At 42.1% G+C, this 25,069-nt stretch overlaps 1 protein-coding gene across 1 annotated transcript in view; it reads right to left on the minus strand.

The window, feature by feature from the left end:
• The window catches only part of LAMA5 (laminin subunit alpha 5), a 295,290-nt gene that overhangs the window by 158,581 nt on the left and 111,640 nt on the right, over positions 1-25,069 (minus strand). The window contains exons 7-9 of the mRNA XM_058176711.1: positions 11,008-11,123; positions 4,831-4,949; positions 3,262-3,352 (exon numbers count right to left, since the gene is read on the minus strand). Of these exons, the coding sequence (XP_058032694.1) occupies positions 3,262-3,352; positions 4,831-4,949; positions 11,008-11,123 (326 nt within the window). The remainder of the gene's footprint in view (positions 1-3,261; positions 3,353-4,830; positions 4,950-11,007; positions 11,124-25,069) is intronic.

The following is a 25,069-nucleotide window of genomic DNA, read 5'->3' on the forward strand; positions in this document are numbered from 1 at the left end:
AGGCTACTTCTGCTGGCTGCCGGCTGCCTGAAATTTGGCGGTTCAAATCTCACCAGGCTCAAGGTTGACTCAGCCTTCCATCCTTCCGAAGTGGGTAAAATGAGGACCCAGATTGTTGGGGGCAATAGGCTGACTATAAACGGCTTAGAGCAGCGGTCACCAACTGGTGGTCTGTGGACCACTGGTGGTCCATGAGAAAATTTTGGTGGTCCGCAGAAAAAATATTTGCATTTTTTATATTGCACTAAATCAGGGGTCCTCAAACTATAGCCCCTGGGACAGATACGTGCAATGAACGGTTGTGTTGCTGCAGAGTCTCCCCCTTCAGGGTCTTTTTGTGTGGGTCAGAGAGGGGCAAAAATTCCAACTCAGAGTCTGCTTCAACCTTCTGGTGTGGGGCTTTGGGCGAAGGCTGGAGGGAAGTGCCATTGGTGGCAAGGAGGCAGAAGGCCTTGTTCTAGTGGGACTGCATCATGGCCTGGAACTGGCTGACCATCTCAGCCCACTGAGCCTCCAGGCGCCGGTACCTGGCCTTGCACTCCCGCAGGTCTTCCCTCTGCTTGGAAAGCCTATGCTCATAGTCCTCAGTGAGGTGCTTCTGCTGAGCCTCCTTCCTGGTCAGATCCAATTTGAATGGAGCTGTTTTGCCAACTCTTTCTCATGGTGGCTGTTTAGCTCAGCAACTGCTTCCTATTGGGGCCCTAAGGAGCCCAGGCGGGCAGGCGAGGAGTGACTGGGAGGGGAGGGGCGAATAGAGGCCGGGGAGGCACTCCTCAAGATGAGTGACATCAAGTTGGCCTCACCCACCCAGTCACATGACCACCTAGCCACACCCACCCAGTCAGTCATTAGGCAGATCATATTAGTGGTCTGACGGATTTAAAATTATGAATTTAGTGGTCCTGAGGTCCAAAAGGTTGGGGACCTCTGGCTTAGAGAGGGCTGTAAAAGCACTATGAAGAGGTATATATAAGTCTAAGTGCTATTGCTATTCCTTCCTCCTCCTATTTTTCCAACAAAAACAACCTTGTGAGGTGGGTTGGGCCAAGAGAGAGTGACTGGCCCAAACTCATCCAGCTGACTTTCACGCCTAAGGCGGGATTAAAACTCAATCATCTGGTGATTGAGTCATCCTGCCCATTTTCATGCCTAAAGTGGGACTAGAACTCACAATCTCCTGGTGATTGGACCAAAGTTATCCAATCACCTTTCATGTTTAAGGCAAGACTAGAACTCACAGTCTCTTGGTGACTGGCCCAAAGTCGGCTTTCATGGGTAAGGCAGGATTTGAATTCACATTCTCCGGATTTCTTAACCTGATGCCTTTACTACTAGGCCAAAATGGCTCGCTAGCACACTAGACCAGGGGTCTCCAACCTTGACAACTTTAAGCAAAGTTGGCTGGGGAATTCTAGGAGTTGAAGTCCTCCAGGCTTAAAATTGCCAAGGTTGGGAGACCCCTGCGCTAGACGGTATATTTTATATTTTATAATAAATTTACTAGCATAAGTCTCCTATAAAATATTCAAAGGGGAAGCCAGCAAGAAGTTGCAATCATGTGAAGTCCTCACTTAACAATAGCAACTAGGAATTGACAGACCTGTCATTGTTAAGGACAGAAGTCAGGTGACAACATGCTTTACCTCACTTAGCAACGGATACTCTGGTCTTAATCATTCTCATTAAGTGAAGACTTATTTTCTTCACTTATTTCAAGGGCCACCTCTCATATCTTATTTTGATGTCCCATAAGATTTTCCACCCTCTGGGAAGACAGGCTATGGAGGGATGTCCTCATTGTCAGGCCTGGAAACCATACTAGACTTTAGGGTTCCAGACGCTGCCACATTTTTCCCCTGAGGGGAAGAAGGGGGGTTGAGGGGTATGGTAACATTCTTCAAGCAGTCAAGGTCGGATGGTGTTCACATCTGCAGGAAGAGTGGCGAGAAGATATTCCTGTCCCGATAGCTGTCCCGGTGCTTGGAAGCCGTACGGGTCTGGATGGGGAGAAACAGGCTCAAGCTCAATCCCTCCAAGACGGAGTGGCTGTGGATGCCAGCATCTCGATTCAGTCAGCTGCAGCTGCAGCTGACTGTTGGAGGCGAGTTATTGGCCCCAAAGGATAGGGTGCGCAACTTAGGTGTCCTCCTGGATGAGCGGCTGCCGTTTGAAGACCATTTGACGGCCGTCTCCAGGGGGGCCTTCCACCAGGTCCGCCTGGTTCGGCAGTTGCGCCCCTTCCTTGATCGGGATGCCTTGTGCACAGTCACTCATGCACTGCTACCTCTCGCTGGATTATTGTAATGCTCTCTACATGGGGCTCCCCTTAAGGTGCACCCGAAGGCTTCAGCTAGTCCAGAATGCAGCTGCGCGGGTGATAGAGGGAGGATCTCGTACCTCCCACGTAACACCCCTCCTGCGCAGACTGCACTGGCTACCTGTCGTTTTTCGGGTGCACTTTAAGGTTTTGGTTATGACCTTTAAAGCGCTCCATGGCCTAGGGCCTGGGTACTTACGGGACCGCCTACTGTTACCATATGCCTCCCACCGACCCGTACGCTCTCACAGAGAGGGACTTCTCAGGGTGAAGCAATGTCGGCTGGCGGCCCCCAGGGGAAGGTCCTTCTCTGTGGGGGCTCCCACACTCTGGAACGAACTTCCCCCGGGTTTACGCCAAATACCTGACCTTCGGACCTTTCGCCGCGAACTGAAGACGATCTTTTATTCGCTGGCTGGCTTAAATTTTATGGATTGTATAGTTTTATTATTAATTCTAAACGGGGTTTTAATTTCTATATATTTTAAAATTTTAGGAAAATTATAATAAGTTTTTTAATTTTGCATTTTATAGATTATTGTCTTGTCTGTTTTTATTTGCCTGTACACCGCCCTGAGTCCTTCGGGAGAAGGGCGGTATAAAAATCAAATAAATGAATGAATGAATGAACTGGAAGAATGTGGGACCATGTGACCAGCAAAGGGGCTAGGGGGGTGGGACTCTTGGGGTTTGTATAACTGGGAAAAGAATCCGGAAGTTCAGTTTTGGAATTTCACTCATCGTGTGCCAGTTTCCTCATGCTAGTAAAGAACTCTGAAAGACAATGGCTTTTGAGGTTTTTTTATGCAGAAGAGGTTTTTCTGGAACCTTGACACATATTTTATTTTGACGCCCCATAAGATTTTCCACCCTCTGGGAAGACAGGCTATGGAGGGATGTCCTCATAAGGATACAGGTGTAGAGATCAGAGAGAAAATACTCACGGTAGCAAATATAAGGTGAATCTATGGTATGATCAGGAGATTTATAATATCCCGGACTGCACCTCTCACAGTTAACGCCCGTTGTATGATGCTGCAAAATAATCGGTCTGTTAGCTGCCATTATTTTCAGACATCATGAAATCCGACAGATACAATTATTCAATCATACATGTAGTAACAGCGGCAAGAATTGTTTTTGCGCAAAATTGGAAAGTAGAGAAAATACGCCTGGAAGGAGAAATTATTAAAAAAAAATTAGACTGTGCAGAAATGAATAGATTAACTTTGATGATCAAAGAAAGAGAGGATTCAGAATATTTTAAGATATGGAATAAATTTTAACATTGGTTAGAAAAAAGATACAGATAAGCAACGGGTAATTATGTAAAAGACAGGTATAATTAGAATACTGTGCTTGTGAAAAAATGGTAAGAGATTAAACTGAAGTGAAGAAAGAAGAAACAACAAAAAGATGGAGCCATGAAGAAAACAATGAGATGTCACATGGAAGGAATGACTGATGTATTGTTTGTTTGTCTATAAAATAAAAAACTTTTTTTTTTAAAAAAGATACAATTAATCAATCAAACAAACAAACTGCATTATGTGGGTAGACCAGCAGAGAAAAAGCCCAAAGTCACAATTAATTAGGATAAAAAAAGAAAAAATATAATTCTCCTAAAACACAGGTAACTTTCGACTTACAACAGTTCATTTAGTGACCATTCAAAGTCACAATGACACTGAAAAAAAGTGACTTATGACCCTTTTCCCCACACTTATGACCGTTGCAGCATTGGATCAAAATTCACCGGATCAAAATTCAGATGCTTGGCAAACTGACAACTGCTGTGCGCCAGGGTCAGGTGATCAAGTTTTTGTGACCTCCTGACAAGCAAAGTCAAAGGGGAAGCCAGATTCACTTAACAATCATGTGACCAACTTAACAAGGGCAACGATTCACTTAACAAAGGTGGCAAGAAAAGTCGTAAAATGGCGCAAACATTTAGCCTTGTTTAGCAACATAAATTCTGGGCTCCGTTGTGGTCTTAAGTCAAGGACTATCTGTAATTAAACTACCCTGGTTCCCCGAAAATAAGACCTCCCTGGATAATAAGCCCAATCGGCCTTTTGAGCGCATGCGCTAAAATAAGCCCCCCCCACTGAAAATATTTAACTGCATGCAAAGCCAGTCCCCGCCATTTCCTCTGGTTAGGGTTAGGGAGACAGAGCTAGTACTCAGGTAAGATGGCAAGAGGAGCCCCGTCTTGCTCCACACGCCCCAAAATAATATCTCGAAAATAAGGCCAAGCGCTTATTTCTGGGTTCAAAAAAATGTAAGACAGGGTCTTATTTACGGGGAAACACGGTAAGGAGACACAACTAGCCTCAGTGCAATTTCTCTGCACATTTCCCTCCAAATTAGCTCTTTGGCAACTAGATAATCGTCCCCATTCTTCTCAGCCAAGATCCTCCGCGAAACAATGCAATTCGAAACAAATTCGAACGCTGAATTACCTGTATCACAAAAGAACGAGAGGAAATGCTATGCACAAAGGAAGGCCTCACCTGGCAGTCAATGCAGACCCCTCCTCCTTCAAACTGGTCGTAACGATTCTTGCTGGCTTTCCGATGCTCAATGTCTGGGTCATAATAGCAGTCATAGGCGTGGCCATTGCAATTACAGGCTGAAATAATAGAAAAGGCGATTAAAAGCTGGCAAAATGTCTGATTGACACAAGTGCCCTGTTTGCAATAGCAGAATTGCTGATGCGACAATGTCTGTCGCATCCCCTGTGTGGTTGGATCAGTGGTGGGTTTCAATTTTTTTTAGTACTGGTTCTGTGGGTGTGGCTTGGTGGGCGGGGCAGGGCTTGGTGGGCGGGGCTTGGTGGGCATGGCTTGATGGGCATGTAAAATCTGCATCCCCACCCCATTCCAGGGGAAGGATATTGTAAAATCTCCATTCCCTCTCTATTCCAGGGGAAAGTTACTACAAAATCCCCATTTCCTCCCAATCAGCTGGGACTTGGGAGGCAGAGAACAGATGGGGGCGAGGCCAATCAGAATGTTTACTACCGGTTCTCCGAACTACTCAAAATTTCCGCTACCGGTTCTCCAGAACTGGTCAGGACCTACTAAAACCCACCTCTGGGTTGGATAACTTTAAACTGGTGCACATATTTGCTGATTGCAAAATGCTCGTTGATCACCAACATTTTCTAGTAGTACAAGTAGTCCTCTACTTACAACAGTCCATTTAGTGACCGTTCAAAGTCACAACAGCACTGAAAAAAATTCACTTACGACTGTTCTTCACACTTATGACCGTTGCAGCATCCCCACGGTCATGGGATTTACATTCAGATGCTTGACAATGACTCACATTGGTTACTAAATTAACAACTGCACTGATTCACTTAACAACAGTGGCAAAAAAAAAAAGTCGCAAATTGGGCAAAACTTCACTTAACAAGTGCCTTACTTAGCAAAGGAAATTTTGGTCTCATTTGCGGTCATAAGTTGAGAACTACCTGTATTTCGTTATAACTTTCGTCAAGCTCAATCCTTCCAAGACAGAGTTGCTGTGGATGCCGGCATCCCGGTACAGTCAGCTGAGTCCTCGGCTGACTGTTGGGGGCGAGTCACTGGCCCCGATGGAGAGGGTGCGCAATCTGGGCGTTCTCCTGGATGAACGGCTGTCTTTTGAAGATCATTTGACGGCCGTCTCCGGGAGAGCTTTCCACCAGGTTCGCCTGGTGCGCCAGTTGCACCCCTTTCTAGACCGGGATGCCTTATGCACGGTCACTCACGCCCTCGTGACGTCTCGCCTGGATTATTGCAATGCTCTCTACATGGGGCTCCCCTTGAGGGGCATCCGGAGGCTCCAGTTAGTTCAGAATGCAGCTGCACGGGTGATAGAGGGAGCCCCTCGTGGCTCCCGTGTTACACCTATCCTGCGCAGACTGCACTGGCTACCTGTGGCCTTCCGGGTGCGCTTCAAGGTGCTGGTGACAATCTTTAAAGCGCCCATGGCATAGGGCCGGGCTATTTACGGGACCGCCTACTGCTACCAAATACCTCTCACCGACCTGCGCCTCACAGAGAGGGACTCCTCAGGGTGCCGCCAGCTAGGCAGTGCCGTCTGGCGACACCCAGGAAGGGCCTTCTGTGGGGCTCCCACCTCTGGAACGAACTCCTCCAGGACTTCGCCAACTTCCGGACCTCCGAACCTTTCGTCATGAGCTTAAAACACACTTATTTATCTGCGCGGGACTGGATTAGATTTTAAAGTTATGGTTTTTATTATTTATACTATTTTAAATTTGGGGCAATAGAATAAGTTTTTTAATTGTTTTTTTTAATCTGTATTTATATGTATTTTAACTGCCTGTGAACCGCTCTGAGTCCTTAGGGAGATAGGGCAGTATATAAATTTGAAAAATAAATAAATAAATAAATAACTATCCATAATCTAATGCCAATCAATTTTCCCATTTTCTTGAGTTAAGCAGAATTCTAGAAGTCTCATTATGCTGTGTGATTTTTTTTTACATTTTTACAAACTGTTTTAAACTGTTTCTAGCCTTTCGCATTTTAATTAAGCTAAGAATGTTTAAAGCTTGCTTTTAGCAAAGCTATTCCACTTTCAGGAATCTGGTGGTTGTCCTTTTCTGTACTGTTTCCACCGTGTAAATTTTCCATCCCTTTTCTCTACCTTTTCCTCCTCAGTTATTTTCCTAATAACCTCTTGTACAGAGTTGGTCTTCTTCAACTGAACTCTTCACGCTCTCAATTCAAGGCACTGTGTAAATATTCCATCTTTCTAGATAATATTAAGATAATAATGAAATAATGGGAAAGCATCGCTTACAAACTGAACTGATTTTTGAGCCTCTCTAAAATTCGCTGTTTAATGTAGAATTATTGCACAATAAATATCTAAATACTAAGTTCTCCAAGATTTTTGCTCTAAGTTCTCCAATTTTTCTAGTTGATATAGGTACTTACGACTTTGACTTACGACCACAATTTAGCCCAAAATTTTTGCTGCTAAGTGAAACATTTGTTCAGTGAATTTTGCCCCATTTTATGACCTTTTGTGCCACAGCTGTTAAGTGAAGTTAGCTACAGGGTTGTTAAGCAACTCTGGCTTCCCCATTGACTTTGCTGGTTAGAAGGTCACAAAAGGGGATCACATGACCCCTGGATGCTACAGCCGTCATAAATATGAGTCAGTTGCCAAGCATCCGAACTTTGATCAGGTGACTATGAGGATACTGCAACAGTCGTAAGTGTGAAAAATGGTCGTAAGTCATCTCTTTCAGTGCCGTTGTAACTGAACTTTTGTAAGTTGAGAACTACCTATATAAGATTGATTGAACTGTCCAGCCACAAACACCATCAATCCAGGTCCTATTATTAATTAATGAATATCCCAGCTTCATTATTTTCCAGGCAAATATAATGCCGTTCATCATACATAGGAGATTCTGCATACTGAAACAAAAAGTTCCCAACTTTATAATAGTTTATTATGAAGTTGGAATCTTTGTATTTCAATATGCAGAACCTCCTATGTATGATGCACAACATTTGCTGTTCAGTTTTTCATCCACATTGCTGAGATCCTTGCATTTGGTCTTCTTTTCAGCCATCCTGAATAATTTAATAACATCTGCAAGCATCATCCAAACCAGAGGTGGCCTTCAGCTGGTTTAGACCAGTTCGCCTGAACCGGTAGTGGAAATCGCGGGCCACCCACTTGCCCTGGCTCTATGCCATCCTATTTGCGCACTTTTTTGAGGCCAGGCACATGCACGGAAGGCCGGGCGCATGCACAGAAGGCAGATGTGCGTGTGAACCTGGGTGGGTGAGTACACAGCAAACTGGTAGTAACATAATGTGAAACCCACCACTGGTCCGTATCTGGATCAAAGTAAAAGTCACATTTTCTTTCAATTGAACCCTGCACCAAGTGACTTCAAGTAGGGTTTTTTCTTTCTTTTTTTTTTTTTTTGCTTTTTTGGCAACAACAGCAGTAATTTTCCACTGTCTTGCTCTGGGCTATTTTGTCAGCTTCCCACACAAAGCTGCGACCCTGTGATTGTTCCGGTCTTTTCCATTTCCAGAATTACCAGGTGTGACCTTCCTTAATTCTTTGAGTCCAGTCCAGGTCTAATTTCTCTAGGTCAGGCATCCTTGAAGAATGCCAGAAACGTCAGCAGATGTAAAACAGCAGGAGATCCCGTGAAGTGATGCATAATACTAGGGCCAAGAACCAGAGCTGCCTGCCAACTTGGAAGGGGGAAAAGGTTGATTCGAACATTTAAAATGCCTTAAAAGTTGACTCTTTCAGAGCCAGCTTTCTCACTTTCCCACTGGTCACTCTTAAGGTTTTTTTTGTTTTTTTAAAAAATGTTTTTTGTTATTTTGAACACATTAAAACACAAGACAAATATACAATATTTATATACATATCACTGTTTCTTATCAGCTATTCAAAGCGGTCCTTTCTTACTATTTACACATGTTTTAATTCTATCTTATTCTACTTTTATATTATCTATCTTCCTTTATTTCCTCTACATTTTACCCTGTTATTCAATTTTCTTATCTTTCCTATTTTCCAACCATTCATACCATCTACACCAGACCTTATAATATTCTGTATCCTCTTTTTCTTTGATTTCTTTTGTGAGTTTATCCATCTCTGCACATTCTAGGATTTTCTTAATTAAATCTTCTTCTGTTGGTGGGTTCTCCTCCTTCCAATTTTGCGCGTAAGCTATACGTGCTGCTGTTAATATGTGTAGTATTAAATATTGTGTATAATTTGTATAGTTTTCTGTTGGAATCCTTAATAAGAATTGTTCTGGCTCTCCCTTTATTGGTTCCTGTATTATCTCCTCTAACCACTTTTCACTCTTAAGATTTTAAAAAGGCTTCCCGGATGCTTATTGGGTGGCATTCTTCTGGGTCAATGCCAACTGAAAATGATCCACTCAAGAACTGTGTTAATCGATACCTCAGATTTGTTTTTTTAAAAAGCCAAAATCTACTCTCCAACAGCCTTTTTGAATTATTCTCAAGGTAACATTAAAGGGACGCGGTGGCTCAGGGGCTAGGACGCTGAGCTTGTCAATCAAAAGGTCAGCAGCTCAGCGGTTCGAATCCCTAGTGCTGCCATGTAACGGGGTGAGCTCCTGTTACTTGTCCAAGCCTCTGCCAACCTAGCAGCTTTGAAAGCACGTAAAAATGCAAGTAGAAAAAATAGGGACCACCTTTGGTGGGAAGGTAACAGCGTTCCGTGCGCCTTTGGCATTGAGTCATGCCTCCCACATGACCACGGAGACGTGTTTGGACAGTGCTGGCTCTTCGGCTTTGAAACGGAGATGAGCACCGCCCTCTAGAGTCGGCAACGACTAGCAAGTATGTGCGAGGGGAACCTTTACCTTTACCTTTTTAACGTTAAAGGTTCTGAGTGCATTTTGATTTGATTTTAATCTTATGTTCTGCTGTGCTTATTTAATTGTTAGATTAGCATCCTGATTTCCATTCCATTTCCTGTTTTTCCCAAGTCAGTCAGTCAATCAATCAATCAATCAATCAATCAATCAATCAGAATAGAGCAGAAACGGAGGAGGTCTTCTAGTCCAGGGGTCACCAACCTTTCGGACCTCAGAGACCACTAAATTCATAATTTTATATCCCATGGACCACTAATATGATCTGCTTGATGACCGGCTGGGTGGGCGTGGCTAACTCAATATCACTCACATCAAGGAGTGCTTTGTTAGCCTCTATTCGCCCCTCCACCCTCCACCCGGGCTCCTTAGGGCCCCAACAGGAAGCAGGAGTTGGAGCTAAGAGAAGGAACTAGCAAAACTCCAGTTCAAATTGGATCTGACCGAGAAGGAGGCTCAGTTGAAGCACCTCACTGAGGACTAGGAGCATAGGCTTTCCAAGCAGAGGGAAGACCTGCAAGAGTGCAAGGCCAGGTACAGGCGCCTGGAGGCTCAGCGGGCTGCGATGATCAGCCAGTTCCAGGCCATGATGCAGTCCCACTGGACCAAGGTCCTCCAGCTCTTTACCACCAGTGGCACTTCCCTGCATCCTTCACCAAAGCCCTGTACCAGAAGGCTGAAGCAGACCCAAGTCAGAATTTCTGCCCCACACAAAAAGACCCCAAAGGGGGAAGACTCTCTGCAGCAACACAAACATTCATTGAAACATCAGCTGATCCGGTAGTGATGGCGGTGGGTGGTTGTGGAGAACCGGTAGCAAAATTCCCTGCCCCACCCCATCCATGCCCACCCAATCGCCCTGTCGCCTGCTTGCCTTTTAAAAATGCTTTTAAAAGGTTTTTAAAAAGGCTCTGATGATGACAGCTGAGCTGCGCGATCATCAGAGCCTTTTTTTTTTACTTTTAAAAGCATTTTTTTACAACCTATTCAGCCGAATAGGTTGTAAAAAAATATATTTTTTAAAGTAAAAAAAAAAAAGATTGCGTGCCACAGCTGATCACTTACCCACACACCCCCGCGCTGTTCTACTTACCCCATGCCTCCTTTTGGCGTGCACTGTGCGCGCGCACCTCTCATTTGGTGTGTGGTGCGCATGTGCGTGTACAGCACACATGCGCAGCCAGCGAACCGGTACTAAACTGGTACAGATTTTACCACTGCTGTGTATGTTAACCCTTCAATGCACCTTGTGTCAGTTTCTGTTTATTGTAAAACTTACGTTCACATTCATTGGCACTGTCTGTAGTGGCTGGTTTCCAAGGCAGCTGGTTGAATCCTGGACAACAATGATCACACGACCCACCACAGGTATTGTGTTGACAGTCACACTGTAACCTGCAAATAAAAGGGCAGTGAATCCAATGCAAAAATCTGTATGGATATATCATACCAATCGTTTTTACATGACCCTGAATTTTGCAGTACTGTTGTGACTGAGGCCCAAGTAATGATTACCAAACACAATTCAGCCCTGAACAAACTTATTTTATTAGAACAGCTGAGAATTAATTCATTCTTAGCTTAGTCCAAAACAAATTCTTCATAAACAGTCCTTCGGCTTTATCACCAACCTTTGTTGTCTTTGGCAACCTGCCAAAGGCTTTTCTTGGCAATCATTGCTGGCTTGAATTTTAATTTTTTAGATGATTTTATGGGTTTTTAAATTTTAATTAGTTTTATAGGGTTTGAAAGTATTTTAAAATTTGGGCCAAATTTAATAAGTTTCTTAATTATTGTTTTTAGTAATATTGTATGTGTCTTGACAGTTATTTTATCTGGCTGTTAACCGCTCTGAGTCCCTCGGGAGAAGGGCGGTATATAACACACACACACACACACACACACATAATAATAATAATAATAATAAGAATAATAATAATAATAATTATAAATTTTATTATTATTATTATTTTTATTATTATTATTATTATTATTATTATTATTATTATTATTATTATTATTATTATTATAAATCCCACAAAGGTCAAGAGACGCTGACAAGAAGCAATGGAATCAATGTTGCTTTTCTACAAAGAACCCAAAAGCTTGTTGCTGCTCTTTTAAGGCTTATGGGAGGGGCCAATCATCTCCTGGTCTTACTCCAGAGTTGTCTTTTTTGCTTCAGCTACTTTTGCCTTCTGGCAGCTCTTCTCATGCATGTACTAGGAACAGGTTCCTCCTGTTCCTCTGCTTCTCTGCTGTCCACCTCTGGAGGCTCTGGACTCCATGCATCGCTCCCAGATGGCCCTGACCCCATCTCTGCCTCTGACGCAGAGCCCTCATCCAGGCCTTACTCCAGGACTGGCCCATTGTCCTCTTCAGCCTCCTCACTGTCCAACTCTGCTGCCAGGTCCGCAGGCTGCTGGCGGACCACAACAAGTACCAGCTGGCCTATGTTCTCCCTGGTATATCGTGATCTACAGAATAATAGAATTGGAAGGAATCGTGGAAGTCTTCTAGTCCAACTCATTACTCAAGCAGGAGGCCCTATATACCATTTCAGACAAGTGGCTGTCCAGTTTCTTCTTGAAAACCTGCAGTGATGGAGCGCCCCCAACCTCTGGAAGCAAACTATTCCACTAGTTAATTGTACTCACATTCTCCTCAGTTCTATGTTCTCTCCTTGATTAGTTTCCCTCAGTGGTGAAATTCAGCCGGATCTATCCGGTTCGCACGATCCGGTAGGGCCGGAGGCGGGAGACTCCACCCAGCCACCCGGACATCATCATGTCCTGTTTTTGACCCTCTGCGCATACGTGGAGGAGGCATGCATGCTCACATTTGTAATCCAGTAGCGAAAGTAAGTGCATTGTACCCCTGGTTTCCATCCATTGCTTCTTGTCCTGCTTCAGGTGCTTTGGAGAGTAAGTTGACTCTCTCTTCTTTATGGCAGCCCCTGAGATATTGGAACCCTGCTATCATGTCTCCCCTAGTTCTTCTTTTCATTAAACTAGACATAGCCAGTTCCTGCAACCGTTCTTCATATGTTTTAGCCTCCGGCTCCTACTCTCAAAATGATTGAAACTGATTCTCCATGAAACAGACAGTGGTAAAGGATCTCAGAACGTAATTTTTTAAGCTTTTAAAATTTATCATTGGGTTATCAGAATACAAAACAACCAAGAAAATGAATATAATGGGAAACGTGGGGTGGAAAAAAGGAAAAGGAAAAACTGTGGGACAGAAGGGGAAAAAGAAAAAAAAAGGAGTTGACTTCCGACTCTTTTTTTAGCACAGCAGAAAATAAAAACATTGCAGCCTCAACTTTCTATTTTCACCCAACAATATATACAGATAGTCATCGACTTATAACAGTTCATTTAGTGATAGTTCAAAGTCACAAAAAAAATTGACTTATGACCGTTTTTTCACATTTACGACCATTATAGCCTCCCTGTGGTCACGTAATCCAAATTTGAGTGCTTGGCTACTGACTCATAATTACGACAGTTGTCGTATCCCGGAGTCATGCGAACAGCTTTTGCGACCTTCGGACAAGCAAAGTCAATGGGGAAGCCAGATTCCCTTAATAACTGTGCTATTAGGAGCCAGAGGGGTGCAGTGGTCAGAGTGCAGTACTGCAGGCTACTTCTGCTGACTGCAATTTGGCAGCTCAAATCTCACCAGGCTCAAGGTTGACTCAGCCTTCCATCCTTCCGAGGTGGGTAAAATGAGGACCCAGATTGTTGGGGGCAGTTGGCTGACTTAGAGGGGGCTGTAAAGCACTGTGAAGAGGTATATAAGTCTAAGTGCTATTGCTATTTCTGCTAGCTTAACAACTGCATTGATTCACTTAACAACTGTGGCAAAAAGGATGTAAAATGGGGCAAAATTCACTTTATTTATTTATTTATTTATTTATTTATTTATTAAATTTTTATACCGCCCTTCTCCCGAAGGACTCAGGGCGGTTCACAGCCAAATAAAACAATAGAAAGTGCACAATAAAGCAGTAATTAAAAAACTTATTAAATATAGGGCCAAATTAAAATCCATTTAAAACAATAAAACCCATTAAATAAAATTAGAATCCTAATAATAAAAACTATTAAAAATTCTAGGCCAGTCCTGCGCGAATAAATAAGTATGTCTTCAACTCGCAGCGAAAGGTCCGAAGGTCAGGAAGTTGATGGAGTCCTGGGGAAAGTTCATTCCAGAGGGTGGGAGCCCCCACAGAGAAGGCCCTTCGCCTGGGGGCCGCCAGCCAACATTGCTTGGCGGACGGCACCCTGAGGAGTCCCTCTCTGTGAGAGCACACGGGTCGGTGGGAGGCAATCGGTAGCAGTAGGCGGTCCCGTAAGTAACCCGGCCCTAAGTCATGGAGCACTTTAAAGGTCATAACCATAACCATAACTTAACTAACATCTCACTTAACAAGATACATTCTGGGCTCTATTGTGATCTTAAGCCAAGGACTACCTTACTATCCATTTCTATTAAAAAAAAAACAAAAAACAACCCTGTCTAATCAGCAAAACCCCAATCAAAAGTTTCCAGTTTTTTCCATTACAAGAACAAAATCCAGAATCGGTTTCCAAATGGAGAAAGTCCTTTTTTTGTGTGTCTACGTGGTCTACCTGTATGTACCCTTGTATGTACCTTTCAACATTGGATTTCATCAGCTGGATTTACAGTGTTGTTTTTTGTTTTTTTTAAATAGGCAATTCTGAAAATACCTGGCAAGGGTTTTGTCCCGTCTAGTGGTTTATCAAGAGGTGACCTCATGCTACAAAATTCCATTCCCCAGTACCCGCCCAAGGAAAACACTATCTGTCAGCTGCATGGTTAATATAGTCCTGTTCCAGCTTTTATCTCTACAATTACTCATTTCCCCCCTCGGGGCCTGCCTCTCCCTCCCCTGGCACCACACATATACACTGCGCAGTGTTTGCATGTTCATAATCCAGGATTTAAAAATAGATACATCTTCTATTTTAAAAAAACAAACAATGATGTACCAGCCGCTGCAGGAATTTCAAGGGAGCTTCTACTTTTGCGTGTAAAGAGTAGACCAACACTAAACAAACACTCTGCTCCAGGACAGATCGTGCTCAACTTACAACAGTTGGTTTAGTGACTGTTTAAATTTACGACGGCACTGGAAAAAAGTGACTTACGACTTGTTTTTCATACTTACAACCATTGCAGCATCCCCATGATCAAAATTCAGAGGCTCGGCAACTGGTTCATCTTTATGATGGTTGCAGTGTCCCGGAGTCATGTGATCTCCTTTTGTGACCCTCTGACAAGCAAAGTCAATGGGAAAACTAGATTCACTTAACAACCTGGTTACTAACTCAGCAGCTGCAGTGATTCACTTAACAACTGTGGTGAGAAATGGGCCAAAACTCATTTAACAGATGTCTCATTTAACAACAGAAATGTTGGGCTCTGTTGTGGTTGTAAGGCAAGGATTACCTGATTTAACATGGTTTCTGTGCCATCTTCTCTAGCAGAGAAGTTTCCTTTATGAAGCCAGCTATTATGGCTTAATACTGGGCATAATCACGCTCGTATAGGTTTAAATAATCAGGCTTAGAATGATACAGGAACGATATATAGAAGAAATAAAGCTAAAGCCTTCTGCAATTATCAGAACATGGATTATGCTACCTGAGTGGATGCAAAAAGCTATTTTTCATTTATAATGTCTCATGGTGCGACCAGAACAATCTGGAACTGAACACATTCAAAACATTAGAAATGGTGGTAGACTTCAGGAGAAATCCTTCCATACTTCCACCTCTTACAATACTAGACAACACAGTATCAACAATAGAGACCTTCAAATTTCTAGGTGCTACCATATTGCAAGATCTAAAATGGACAGCTAACATTAAAAACGTCATCAAAAAAGCACAACAAAGAATGTTCTTTCTGCGCCAACTCAGAAAGCTCAAACTGCCCAAGGAGCTGCTGATTCAGTTCTACAGAGGAATTATTGAGTCTGTCATCTGCACCTCTATAACTGTCTGGTTTGGTTCTGCAACCCAACAAGACAGACACAGACTTCAGAGGATAATTAGAACTGCAGAAAAAACAATGGCTACCAACCTGCCTTCCATTGAGGACCTGTATACTGCACAAGTCAAAAAGAGGGCTGTGAAAATATTTACAGACTCCTCACATCCTGGACATAAACTGTTTCAACTCCTACCCTCAAAACAACGCTACAGAGCACTGCACACCAGAACAACTAGACACAAGAACAGTTTTTTCCCGAACGCCATCACTCTGCTAAACAAATAATTCCCTCAACACCGTCAAACTATTCACTAAATCTGCACTTCTATTAATCTTCTCATTGTTCCCATCACCTATCTCCTCCCATTTATGACTGCGTAACTGTAACTTTGTTGTTTGTATCCTTACGATTTATGTTGATATCGATTGTTTCCTGATTGCTTATTTGTACCCTATGACTATCATTAAGTCATAGGGTACTTATGATTCTTGATGAACGTATCTTTTCTTTTTATATACACTGGGAGCGTATGCACCAAAGACAAATTCCTTGTGTGTCCAATCACACTTGGCCAATAAAAAATTCAATTCAATTCAATTCTATTCAATTCAATTCTATTGTCATGCAAGAACAAAGTATGTTCTTGCTTATGTGTTCATCAGATGAATATCTGGTGCCTAATTCAAGGAAGGACGAAGATGTGATAGTCCTTGGGAAAAACTTGGGAGAGTGGGCAAAGAGATCCTGCTAAGGGAAAGATCAGATAAGAGGCAGCAGAGCCCACAGCTAGACAGTGGGAGGGAAGAGAGGCTCAAAAGAGACCCTCCCTAGTTTCCCAGGCTGTAGAGGAGACAATGATGGGAGAAGGATTTGCACTTTCAGATTTCCAAGCTTGCTATCAGCCTCATGGGATAAACCAGATAGGAATCACAACCAGATGAACTAATGCCCCTTTATTGTAAAGTTACATAGACAGAACCTTACAAGTCTAAAAACCTGATTGTTTTGAGGGAAGAGGGAGGGAGGGAGGGAGGGAGGGAAGGAGAGAGATGAGAAGAAAAGGAGATGGGAGGGAGGAAAGGCATGGGAAGTAGGGAGGAAAGAAGGAAGAAAATGGGAAGGAGGGAGGGAGGGGAGGAAGGAAGAGAAGGAGAGAGATGGGAGGGGAGGGAGGAAAGGCATGGGAAGGAATGAGGAAAGAAGGAAGAAAATGGGAAGGAGGGAGGAAGGGGAGGAAGGAAGAGAAGGAGAGAGATGAGAAGAAAGAAAGATGGAGGGGGGAGGCAGGAAAGGCATGGGAAGGAGGGAGGAAAGAAGGAAGAAAATGGGAAGGAAGGAAGGAAGGAAGGAAGGAAGGAAGGAAGGAAGGAAGGAAGGAATTTTTCCTATTTACATTTAATTATTGGACAGGTGAAAAAAAGGAAGGAATAGCTTGAATTACTTTCAGAATGAAAGACTATTTTTGAAAGGATTAATCTCCTTTCAAAAAAGCATCACCAATTATTCTGCATCTTCAATCTATGGTCCACATTCAGAAAGGAGATGAATTCAATCATATTGCAAAATCCGCTGAAACGTTGCCAGCTCATATATCACGAGAAGGATCTGCAAAAACAGGTTGTTTCTAGGATGTCACGGAGAAAAGCAAATTGTTGAAGAGAGCTGGGCCCCTTGAAACAAGAGTTCTCCAGCACCGCTTCACAGTCTAACAATGGCTATAACACAACCCCAGATTTCTTGAGAAAAATGACCGATGAGCCTTAAAAGACAAAGGAAATGGACATAAGAAAAATGCATTTCCTTCCAAAAAAATGAACTGCCCTGTTAGGCTAAAATACAACATTCTTTCCCACAAAATGCAAACCAAATGTTTCTGAATCGCCCAGAGAGGATGCAGAAGCCACTAGGACAACTGTCCACCATAAGAGAATGTAACAAAAAAACACTGAAGTTTTCCTGAAACTTCAGAGCAAGGGAAAGGAGGTCCACCCTCTGCAAAATTCAGCTTTTCAATGCCAGCTCTTGAAATTCGGAATGCATGTTTTCGGAACAACTTCAGATAATGGAGTGCAGAGAAGAGCAACAAAGATGATAAGGGACTGGAGGCTTAAACATATGAAGAATGGTTGCAGGAACTGGATATGTTTAGTCTGATGAAAAGAAGGACTAGAGGTGACATGATAGCAGTGTTCCAATATCTCAGGGGTTGCCACAAAGAAGAGGGAGTCAAGCTGTTCTTCAGAGCACCTGAGGGCAGAACAAGAAGCAACAGGCAGAAACTGATCAAGGAGAGAAGCAACTTAGAACTAAGGAGAAATTTCCTGACAGTTAGAACAATTAATCAGTGGAACAACTTGCCTCCTGAAGTTGTAAATGCTCCAACACTGGAAATTTTTAAGAAAATGTTGGATAGCCATTTGTCTGAAGTGGTGTAGGGTTTCCTGCCTAAGCAGGGGGTTGGACTAGAAGACCTCCAAGGTCCCTTCCAACTCTGTTATTCAATTCTAATGAAGCTTCATTTGTTGTTAGGTCACTAGCTATAGAAAACCTATTCATAGAAAAGGTGTGGTATCAAAACGCACCTTTAAAACGAACCAAAGCAAATGACGCTGTGCAGATAATCCTCAACTTACGACCATACAGGTACACTTCAACTCATGATCACAACTGAGCCCAAAATTTGTGAAACATTTGTTCAGTGAATTTTGCCCCATTTTATGACTTTTCTTTCCACTGTTGTTAAGCGAAGCACTGCAATTGTTACGTTAGTAACACATTCGTTAAGTGAATCTGGTTTCCCGATCGACTTTGCTGGTCAGAAGGTCACAAAAGGGGATCATGTGACCCCAGAATACCGCAACAGTCATAAATACGAGTCAGTTGCCAAACATCATTACGTAACCATGCTGCAACGGTCGTAAGTGTGGAAAAACGGTCATAAGTCACTTTTTTCAGTCCTGTTTTAACTTTGAACGGTCACTAAACGAACTGTTGTAAGTCAAGGACTACCTGTATTCCGATACATGCAAATGCTGCCAATGTAATCACCACCAATCCACAAACCTTCTTCCTTTTACATTCAAAATGAAACCCCTTCGCCCTGGGCCCTGTTCATCAGTCTAGAAATTAAGAAACAAATACTCATATATATTTCATTGGGAGAAACAGCCAACATTTCAGGCTGCCTGTAGCTCGCCATCCATTGCACAATACCGCTTATGTCAAGCTACGTGGAGAATGAGCAATCTGCCAACGTCCTTCTGAGAGTTTACATTTTTCACTGGTGAGTATGTACACTATGCAAGACTAAACAAAGACATGCAGTATATCTTGAGTATTCTGTTGGCTTCTCCACTCAAGAGATGCGCAGATGTGGAGATGTGTTGGCTTCTCCACTCAAGAGCCTCCCATAAAATACCGGTAGCTATTACCAAATACAAGGTTTCGAAAACCTAGAGATGTTAACGCAAGAACTTTGATATGCAGAATGTCGATGGAGATTCTCAATCATCCAGGTCATGGTTATCCCAAAAGTGCTTTTCCAAAAGGCAACTCGGCTTTCTTGGTTGTTTTTCCTTGAAAAAGTTTCATTTCATTAACAAATGAAAACATTTTCAAGGGGGGAAAAAAGAAGAAAAAAAATCCAGTTGCTTTTTGGAAAAGTACCTTTGGGATGTCATTTGCACAATTTTACAGGGAGATAGTTTAATTTCAGACCTTCTTATAGAAGATGATTAGATGATTGTGTCAGCGTTCCAGAAAAAAACCCAACTTCAAGTAAACTCTGAAGCAAGCATTTCTCAAAGTTCTAATTTTATTTTATTTTATTTTTATTAGAGTAGGCATACTGGCACATCCCGAAAACCCGAATCTGAGAGTTCTATGTTTTCCCTCAGTAAATCAAAAAACCCCAAACCATCCCCTCAGTCGATCACATGCTCCAATCACCACCCGTCCCATCTCGAGACAGCACTCCGACCACTCCTTCTCCAGATTCAGGATGATCCTGACCTTGACCGACAGGAAGAATGCTATTATGTCTAAAGACAACCCCTCTACTAAATCCCCCCACCTACTTTTCCACACATGAGAAGGTGGCAGCGTGGAAGCTTCCGGCCTAATATGGCTTCCAAAGCTGACAGATTGATTGATTGATTGATTGATTGACTGGACTTGCCTGGAGTTGTGATACCACCATTCATAGTTATTCATAAAAAGCAGGGGTGAAATGCTCTGAAGTCTGCTACAGGTTCACTTCGCTACCAGTTTGCTTCGCATGCGCATGTGCAGTGCACACATGTGCTACCGCACAGCGCTGAAAAAGGAGGATTAAGAAGCCTTTTCTGCGTCTTCAAAGATAAGTAGAACAGCGAGGAGGGTGAACAGCTGTGCCACATGATTTAGAATCGCTAGAAAGCAGGATTTCTTATGTGGCACAGCTGATCTTCGGAAATACCAGTTTGTCTGAACAGGTAGCATACCCAAACCGGTAGCATTTATTACTACCAGTTCACCTGAACCGGTCCGAACCAGTAGTATTTCACCCCTGATAAAAAATCTAAGTGATAAAACATCCATTGTGGTGACATGACACAACTTGGCTTCTTTGTGATTGTGTCCTGATATTAAGTACTGTAGTACTTTGGTACTCAACTCTTCGAAACTCATCGAATTTGGTATCCAACACATTTTGGCCCGAAAATTTTGTCCTGGTACTCATTGTTTGTGTAGTATGCAGCTCACTTGCCAGTGTCAGCAGCCTTGTGACTCACTACATTATTCCTCATGGGAAAATTTTCTTTGGTACTCCTCGTTTTCAAACAATCAATCAGAATACAGCTGGAAGGAACCTTGTAGGTCTTACAGTTCAACCCCTTGCTCAAGCAGGAGACCCTATACTATTTCAGATAGGTGGTTGTCTAGTCTTTTCTTAAAAGCCTCCAGTGATGAAGCACCTACACCTTCTAAAGGCAAGCGGTTCCATTGCTTAATTATCCTCACTGTTAGAAAGTTTCTCCTTAATTTTAAGTTGTTTCTCTCCTTGATTAGTTTCCATCCATTGTTTCTTATCTTGCCTTCTGGTGCTTTGGAAAAAAAGTTGACATTTCTTCTTTGTGGCAGGCCCTCAAACACTGGAATACTGCTATCATGTCACCCCAGTCCTTCTTTTCTCTAGACTGGCCATACCCAGTTCCTTCAACTGTTCTTCATGTTTTTGTGTCCAGGCCCTTAATGATCTTAATTGCTATTTTTTGCACTTCTTCTAAAATCTCAACATTATTTTTTTTTTGTAGTATGGTATCCAAAACTGGATGCAGTATTCCAAATGCGGTCTTACTAAGGTTTGATAAAGCGGTACTAATACTTCACGTGATTTTGATTCTATGTCTCTATTTATACAATTAAAGATTTTATTAGCTTTTTTGGCTTCTGCCATACACTGCTGGCAGGTTTTTGGTATTCACTGCGGTCCCAATTAATGAAGGGTATGGAGCAGGGTGAAATCTATTTAACTTCCCTACTGGTTTGGAAGTGCACGCACACCATCGTCACATCTGATTTTATACCCTCTGTGCATGCGCAAAGCCTTCTGCATATGTGCAGAGGGCCAAAAACAGTTTACTTCCTGGTTAAAACCAGGAAGTAACGACGTCCAGGTGGGTGGGCGGAGCCTCGCACTGCCGCTGCTACCAATTCACCCGAACCGGAGCGAACCGGTAGCATTTCAACCCTAGTACGAAGGAACCATTGTATTAAAGACACAGTATTACTTGTACCCTATGACTATCATTAAGTGTTGTACCTTATGATTCTTGATGAACATATATTTTCTTTTATGTACACTGAGAGCATATGCACCAAAGACAAATTCCTTGTGTGTCCAATCACACTCGGCCAATAAAAAATTCTATTCTATTCTATAAAGAATCAGCATCAAAACCCAGATCAAAAATCAAAGGTGCAAATCTCAACTGTCATGTACATTTCATCATTCTGGGTCACTGTGGTTAGGAACAGAAGGTTTATGCTCATATTGACAAATCAATGAATAAGGAATATGAGATATGTCTCTGATGATTTTAACATGAGACTTATTTTCACGTTTATGGATAATATGGAGAACAAACTCAGTATTGCCCACTATTATTCTCTTTCAATTTAATATTTATAGTTACTAGGATGGTTTTGGGAAGCATAACACGGTGCAAAGTTTTGAAGATCAAAAAAAAAGTTTTGATCGCTGTATCAAGAGTGAGGAATGTTATCAATACACACCCAGTATGGCAGCTAGCAAAATATACTACTTTGGTATAATGTAAAGATGGTACATTCCTAACTTTCACATCAGGAGTGGTGAAATGGATTGTTTATGAATTCTCTATTAATCTCTGATTACCTCTGTTTATGAACCGGCTCTTTATCAGTATCGTGAGAAAAAAGACTTATCAAAATTATTCAGTGTGGTGAAGGTTTGTTTATTCTTGAGTTAAAAACTGAGGTGTTCTTCCTCTTTGCTCTTTCCCTTGTTTTAATTTTTATCCTAAATTTTTAAAATACATGGGCTCCCCCAAAAAATGCCTTTTTTATTTGTCCTTCTACAGATTTCACTATAAATTAATTTCAAAAACCATGCAACAATTTATATTTACTGGTATCACAGCAAGGAAAAAAGCAGTGGCATTCCATTGTGGGAAAAAACCCAAATTTCTCTGAGCAAAAGATAAGGAAACATAATAAAGAAAATATCTAGAGGAAATGGTTGATGTAATTAACATAATCTTCATGGGACTTTCCAAAACTACTAATTGCCTAGTTTTAGCTTCAAATGGATGTTGTCTTTTTAGTCTGTTCTTAATCCAATTTAACAAAGAGATTGTTACTAACATGGGCTTTAAAAGCAAGGAGATAGCAAAACACAAACATATTGTATTTTTGTCTATATCCACACATCCTCTGAAGAACTAGATTCAATGCTTGTGTTTGGTCCACAGATGTACCGCATCTTCAAGAGGTAGGAATGATGTTTCAATAGTATAAGATGAATTCTTTCAAGTAATGCTCAATTCTTCGGCATTTATTAGATCCATGATTAGTTCCTCTTGCAATCCGTATCAGGAACCATCTCCAAAATCTATCACTTCACAATATCTACATCTGCCTTCCTTTCTAGGATTAATCTGCTAAATTTCAGTCCATCTTTATAGATGTAGGAGATGGCCAGGCTGAGCATGAGGGTGGGGTCAAATGTGTCATCAGTTTGAAGTCTGAGACCCAAATCCAGCCCTGTGAATTCCATTGATTTTTATCTAGTGCCAATTTGTCTTGAACATTAGTGGATCAGATTCTTACGTACAGATAGAATGAAATAAACTAGTACCATATTTTTGAACTCTATCCCAACTCCTGTTTTCTTGCAACTGACAATATATTCTTGAGCTCAGGAAAACAAAGCAGTTTACCATGTTCACTTCTTCGGCAAAAATTCTGAATTCACTAAGCGCATTGCTTGACGTTTCCTTCAATGTTTAACATTAATACTCTTCATTTAGTTAAATGTCTATGGAGAATCTGTATTTCAGACTTCAGAGAAACTCCAGAGATATTTTACTAGGAGAGTTCTCAAATCTTCTGGTGGCTCAGACTGCTAAGACAGTCTGTTATTAATAAGTTGACTTTGTATATAAATATACAAATAAGATGAAGACTATTGCTTAACATAGTGTAAGCTGCCCTGAGTCTTCGGAGAAGGGCGGGATATAAATGCAAATAAAATAAAAATAAAAATAATAAAATAAAATAAAATTCCCTATACCACCAGGCTTGAAATCGTAGGTCTAGAAAGCCTTGAACTACGACGTCTACATTTCAACCTATGCTTAGTTCATAAGATTATTTACCAACACATTCTACCTGTAAATGAATACTTTAATTTCAACCATAAGGTTGAAAGGGCCCCTTTCTAGACCGGGATGCCTTATGCACGGTCACTCACGCCCTCGTGACGTCTCGTCTGGATTACTGCAATGCTCTCTACATGGGGCTCCCCTTGAGGGGCATCCGGAGGCTCCAGTTAGTCCAGAATGCGGCTGCGCGGGTGATAGAGGGAGCCCCTCGTGGCTCCTGCGTGACACCTATCCTGCGCAGACTGCACTGGCTACCTGTGACCTTCCGGGTGCGCTTCAAGGTTTTGGTGACAATCTTTAAAGCGCTCCATGGCATAGGGCCGGGTTACTTACGGGACCGCCTGCTGCTACCGAATACCTCTCACCGACCCGTCCGCTCTCACAGAGAGGGACTCCTCAGGGTGCCGTCGGCTAGGCAGTGCCGTCGGGCGACGCCCAGGGGAAGGGCCTTCTCTGTGGGGGCTCCCACCCTCTGGAACGAACTCCCTCCAGGACTTCGTCAACTTCCGGACCTCCAAACCTTTCGTCGCGAGCTCAAAACACACCTATTTATTTGCGCGGGGCTGGGTTAGTTCTTAAATTTATTGGTTTTAATGGGGTTTTTAGTATTTATATTGTTTTAATAATTTGGCTATTGAATAAGTTTTTTATGTGTTATTTTAAATTGTATTTATATGTTTGCTTTTAATTGCCTGTGAACCGCCCTGAGTTCCTTGGGAGATAGGGCGGTATATAAATCTGAAAAATAAATAAATAAATAAATAAATAAATAGATTTAAACACAATGTAATTTGCTCTAATCTTAATTGTAGGAAATATGACTTTTTCAATAGAGTAGTAAATGTCTGAAACAATCTACCTGATCCTGTTGTTAGTCTCTCTAATCTCCATACCTTTTACCTTAAACTGTCTACCATGGACCGTGCTGGTGATTTGAACTCATCTAGGGTAGACAGGTGTTCACTTACCATTTTCTTCCCTATTTTAACTTGTGTTTCTAATCTGTTTTTTGTAGTGCTGTTTTTGATAGGTTGGATTGTTTTTTCCTTTTGTGTAAAGACAGATGCAAAAAATGAGTTAAGTAGATCTGCTTTCTCCCTGTTGCTTGTCATCTTCTTGCCACTTTCTCCCAGCAATGGGCCAATTGTTTCCTTGACTTTTTTCTTGTTTTTAACATGTTGGAAGAAGCTTTTTTTGTTATTTTTTACTTTTGTCGCTAGCCTTTGTTCATTGTGAGCCTTATCTTTCCTCACTTCATCTTTACAGGCTCGGGCTATTTGCTGATATTCTGCCTTAGTTATTTGTCCCTCTTTCCACTTTTTATATTTGTCCTTTTTGTCTTTAATACTCTTCATTTAATATTAATACTCTTCATTTTTACTTTCATAACAATTCTTGGTTTGCGTCCAAAG

Source organism: Ahaetulla prasina, chromosome 3 (genome assembly GCF_028640845.1).
Source record: "Ahaetulla prasina isolate Xishuangbanna chromosome 3, ASM2864084v1, whole genome shotgun sequence".
NCBI lineage: Eukaryota > Metazoa > Chordata > Lepidosauria > Squamata > Colubridae > Ahaetulla > Ahaetulla prasina.